This window comes from Nannospalax galili, unplaced genomic scaffold (assembly GCF_000622305.1).
Source record: "Nannospalax galili isolate Female #2095 unplaced genomic scaffold, S.galili_v1.0 scaffold363, whole genome shotgun sequence".
NCBI classification, from domain to species: domain Eukaryota; kingdom Metazoa; phylum Chordata; class Mammalia; order Rodentia; family Spalacidae; genus Nannospalax; species Nannospalax galili.
The window spans coordinates 3,866,637-3,872,292 of record NW_008351176.1 but is presented as its reverse complement, the minus strand read 5'-3'; the positions used below and the strand labels follow the sequence as shown (position 1 = coordinate 3,872,292).

Genomic DNA, 5,656 nt, shown 5'->3' with positions numbered 1-5,656 from the left:
CTTATAGGGTTTATACTGAGTACAATATTGTATAACTGTAATAATTCAACTGTAAACCTAAAAATTTACAGCCAATTTTGAAAGAGATGCATCCTACCTCAGGAAACCGTTATTGAATATGTCAATTGTGTTGTAATGATATGCTTCTTCTAAGTATGTTGTTATTAAATAAATCATTTTTTAAAATTAAAAAGAAAAATTTAAAGATGTGTTCAGAAAAGAAAAAGCATAGACAATATACAGATAAAATTTTCAAAGTTTTATAAAACCTAGAACAGTGAAATTTTATTGTATGTTCTAATGAAGTAGAAATTTGGTCACTATTAATTTAGGTGTTGCTCGTTATTTTGTTTGACCATCTATGGAATTGCTCCTTTGTAGCAAGCATTTGAAGCACTCTTTATTCAATGAACTTATAGAGCAGACCTCCCCATAGTTAACCTTATCATGCTAGTCCTCATCTCCTTGTTCTTCCTTTACTGACAACAGTCCTGTCATCTAGGAAGACCCGTGGAAAGAACTCAGCCTCCGAAACAATTTGATTAGTGGATCCACTGTCTCTCCCACTAATTCTGCACAAGAGCCTCCAAACGTCTCCCCCAGATAAATGTATACTTTTAAACTTTATGTGTGTGGGAACTGCTATCTTACAAAGGAGACCATAAAACTATGGTATGGTATGCTTATGAAAGACAAATTGCATAAGCTTTATCTACTATTCTAGAAATGAAAGTAATTTAGTTCTCAGTTGGTTACTTTCCTGAGATCCTAAAGAAATTAAGAAAATTTGATCAAATTTTCATTTTTGTAAAATTACATTAAAAAGTGAAAAATCAGAAGTGGGAATACACCACAATTAAAAAAAAAATGTTTCTTTTGACCAGGAAATACTGCCTAATTATGATGAAAACAGAAAGCATACATAGCTATCATACCTAAATTCTCTTCCATAACATCACCCCCACCCCAGCATCTTTTCTGGCCTGTGGAACTGATGATTGTGATGTACAAATGAAGTGTCACTCTTCAGTAAATCAACACTCAGTCTCAAAGCAGCCAATTAGGGAAACACTTTTCTCTTCAAAAAGGGTGTACCACAGGGCTGGAGAGATGGCTCAGCAGTTTAGAGCACTGGCTGCTTTTGCAGAGGACTCAGTTTTGGTTCCCAGCACCCACATGGCACTATCAACTCTAACTCCAGTTATAGGACATTGCATGCATGTGGTACACTAATATATAAAGCAAGCAAAACACTCATACACATAAAAATAAAGATAAATAATTTTTAAAATTAAAAAAAAAAGCTGCACTTGGCCGGGCGTGGTGGCGCACACCTTTAATCCCAGCACTTGGGAGGCAGAGGCAGGCGGAGCTCTGTGAGTTCGAGGCCAGCCTGGTCTACATAGTGAGTTCCAGGTCAGCTGGGGCTACAGGAAGACCCTGTTTTAAAAAGACCAATTAAAAAAAAAAAAAAAAAAAAAAAAAAAAAAAAAAAAAAAAAGCTGCACCACATAAGAATGTCAGTTATGTTGCTTCATTAAAAACAAATAAACAAGGGCAGAGCATGGTAGCATACACCTTTAATCCCATCACTTTAGTGGCAGAGGCAGGTAGAACTCTGTCAGATCAAGATCAGCCTGATCTACATAGCAAGTTCCAGGCTAGCTGGGGCTACAGGAAGACCCAGTTTCAAAAACAAAACACAACACAACACACCATACCACACCCCACACAACACACAACACAAAACAAAAAACCAAACCAAACCAAACACCAACAACAAAACAAACAAACCCATCCATTCACTCCTTACTTATTTCTTAAGTAAATGCTATGTACTAGGCACTGTTGTAAACATGGAGTGTCTCACACTTAGCAGAACAACTATGTTATTCATCTGACTGTGATTCTAGCACAGTCTCCTATGAGACCCCTTTACAAATAAATCTCACTTGGACTCCTCAGCCCCAGTGGCTATGCCAGTGGTGGAAGGCCATAGGTCTACCTTCCAGGACCCCATTTGACTTGGAGTACAGTTTTTAAAAAAACAGAGCAAGGAAATTATGATGGCTTCAACAATAAAGAACTATATAAAACCTAGCAGTGTGAACTACAATGGTTCTGTTGTCAAAATAGAAAACATTAGCTACAAAGTAGATCAGGACACTAAGAGTAGTTTTTTAACTTGGTAAAGCTGGAAATGGTCATAGTAACAGAAGTAAAAGCAGAGAGACAATATACACTGTGAGACTCAAAGCAGTGTAAGCAGTGAAAAAATGCTTGTGGCTTGTCAGTTTAGGCCTAACCTGGTCTGCAGAGAAATCGAGGTTGTGTTAGTGTGGCTCTGAGATGCCCTTACCTTTCCACCTCTGCTCTCTGGCTGGGGTTGGTGATGGCAGCGATATACTGCATAATGTACTTACTGGCCTCTGTTTTACCGGCTCCACTTTCCCCTAGAGGGAAGAATTGTGTAGGACTTAGCATCATACTGTAAACCATGAATAAACTCATTGTCAGTAGTATAATGTCAGTTATTCATTTAAAATCCTATGTGCCACATTATCTTTTTGTTTCTCCCTTTTTAAAAGCTATTTTTTCCTTGCATGGTTCTAACAAATCTGTGCACATATTTTTAAAATGACAGAAGTAAAATTACACACTACAAATCAATATTTAGTTAAGGAAAAGTATATCAAGGGACAAATTGTGGTTAACTAGTTCCTCAGACTAAGCAATGACTACTAAGTGCGGCAGAAACAAAATAAGGTGGTGATTCAAACAGTGGCTACAGCTAAACTCATACACCCTTATTTTCTACAGCAAAAGGATTTTATTTTAATCTTAAAGGAAATAAAATAATCCTTTACAAAAATTGAAGTGAGGGTCAGGTATCCATAGACCTAGCCAATCAGGAGACAGACAGATTGAGCACAAGAATTTTTTTTGGGGGGGGGGGGGTCTTTTTGAGAAAGGGTCTCCCTGTAGCTTCAGCTGCCCTGGAACTTGCTATGTAGACCAGGCTGGCCTCGAACTCACAGAGATTCACCTGCCTCTGCCTCCTGACTGCTGGGACTAAAGGCATGTGCCACCATAGCTGGAGAGAACATAAATTTTAAAAAAAAATTTTTTTATTATTTTAATATTACGTGTATGAATATATTGCCTGCATGTATGTAAGTGTACTCATGTCGTGCAGTGCCTGCAGAGGTCAGAGAGGGCTTTGGATTCCCCTAGAGCTGGAGTTACAGATTGTTATTAGCCACCATGTGGGTGTGGAACCCAGGTCCTCTGCAAAAGCAGGCAGTGCTATTAACCACTGACTCATCTCTCCAGTCCAGAGCACAGAATTTTTGAAACTAGCCTGAGCAATATAGTCAGACACAGTCTCTTAAGCCAAAAAGAAAAAAAGAAACCAAAACCAAAAAATAAATAACAATTTTAGTGGAAAAATAAAACATCAAGCTCTAGATATAATGTATCTTATGATAAACATGTTGCATTATAGCTAGTGTTGGTAGAGGGAAGGGATCAATTCAGAAGTTCTATCTATGTGTTCTAACACCAAACTTCACTTACAGAAATTTCTCTCAAGGAAAATTATTTTCTCAATGTATATTTTTTATTGAATTTTTGTACATTTCACATCATAATACATCTTAATCATAATTAGACCCTTTCCCTCATCCATACCCTCCTATAGCCCCCTCACCAGATTTCATGCATTTTGTCATTTATGTTAAGGCCTATAGAGTCAAGTCTGTGTATGTACCTAGACAGATGTCCCTCAGTGTGGGTTCATCCACTGGAGTCTAGTCAGCCTATTTAGAGTTATTCCCTTAAAGAAGACCAATTCCCCTCACTCAGAAGTAATCACCTGTCAATAGTTCCTCCACTAAGGTTGAGGCCTCTTGCCCATTTCCCCAGTTCTATGCTGGATTTTTGTCTGAGTTTGCATGGGTCTTGAACATGCTGTCAATATTGCTGTAAGTTCATGAGCAAGCTTCCAGAAGCCTGGAAGAGTTTGTTTCTTTATGATCATGCACCAATCCTGGCTCTTAAAATCTTTCCACCCCCTCTTCTGCAATGGTCCCCAAGGGAATATTTTTTAACAGAACAATATTATAATGTTCTGTTCAAAGGCTTCAAAACTATTTTCATAGATTATATTCTTATAGCTAAAATCAGGATAATAGCCCTAGCAGTAGAAAACTGGATAGAAATAGTTTACTCAATAAAATTGCTCACAAGAATGTACTAGTTCCATAGAAATCCCAATAAAAACATGTCCACTATATACTGTTGAATGGAAAAACTAATTATGTAACAGCAGGCATAAGTCTTCAGTTCTGTATTTTTACTTATTTATGTAGGATGTAGGTATGATTCCAGGTACCTCCACACACTGAAAAAACGGACAGGAGAACAAACATGGACATCTGTTACTTCTGGACTGTTGTGGGATGAGGCAATCAAGAGGAAGGGATTTTTTTTTTTAATATCCCTTTGAATTGTTGGTCGGGGGGCATCTCAGAAACTAAGAAAACAACACAGGCTATTACCATTGTTTTTGGTTGTCTACCAAAACTTGATGGGAAGACATTATCGCAGAAAATACTACACACTTGGCCAAAGAATATGTGGAAATCAAGCTGATAGTGAGCTGGAAGCTTTCTCCATGACTAGTATTCATCGTACCAGGAGGTACTATATAGGCTGCTGGTCTATGCATTTGCATCAACATACAACCCTGGAAGCTACAATAATGACCAACCTGGCAAGAAATGCCCATTAGTGCAATAGTGCCATGAATGTTATGAAGGCAACCAACCACTTTCTGATTGGATTTAAGGCCCATTCCACAGGAGGGAACTCATGCCTGGTACTGTAAACCTAGCCAAGAACCTGTGGCTGGGTGGTCATAGTCCTAAGGGAGAATCTACTATTATTATTTCAATAAATGGACAGAGTACCAAACTATCTTCTAAATACTTATCTTTATATCCTTCTCCTCATCAGAGGTGCTTCTTTTTGCAATGGACAGTGGTTAATACAGAGACTCACAACTGGTCAAAGTACAGTGAATAAGGGTCTATTAAGGGCTTAGCCTAAATGAGACATCTACATTACATATACCCTTTACCAAGAGAGAGAGGTCAGGGAGGACTTCCGTGAAACTGTGCCTTCTGGACATGACAGGGCCATTGCATTCATGAACTATCCACAGCTGTGGTTGCCTGCACAAGATCAAGCCAGCCAATACTCTAGTGTGGATGGGGGAGGGACCCATTCCTAGCTGAGGAGCTAGTGACAGCTGATGGCTACTGGTGAAGGAAGAGTCAGTTTTCTTCATGAGTGTGGCCCCTGGCAGGTTGACCATGCTCCAGTGGGTGGTCCTATACCCATGTGTAGACAAACAGCACTAACTGCATTATAAACAAAAAAAGAAAAGGACATGAAGCTGGGAGGAGGATGTGGGGACCATGGGGGTCTGGGAAGAGTTGGAAGGGAGTTGGGAGTAGATATGATTAAAGTACATTGAACATCTACATGAATTCTCAAAGAATAAAAAATTATATATTAAAAAGAGAAAACGGCTGGGAGTGGTGGCACACGCCTGTAGTCCCAGCACTTGGGAGGCAGAGGCAGGTGGATCTCT

The 5,656-nt window shown here is 38.9% G+C and overlaps 1 protein-coding gene across 1 annotated transcript in view; it reads right to left on the bottom strand.

Annotated features, from left to right (window-relative positions):
- Myo1d (myosin ID) overlaps nt 1-5,656 on the bottom strand; it is a 481,196-nt gene that overhangs the window by 367,885 nt on the left and 107,655 nt on the right. The window contains exon 3 of the mRNA XM_029553582.1: nt 2,360-2,453. Within this exon, the coding sequence (XP_029409442.1) occupies nt 2,360-2,453 (94 nt within the window). The remainder of the gene's footprint in view (nt 1-2,359; nt 2,454-5,656) is intronic.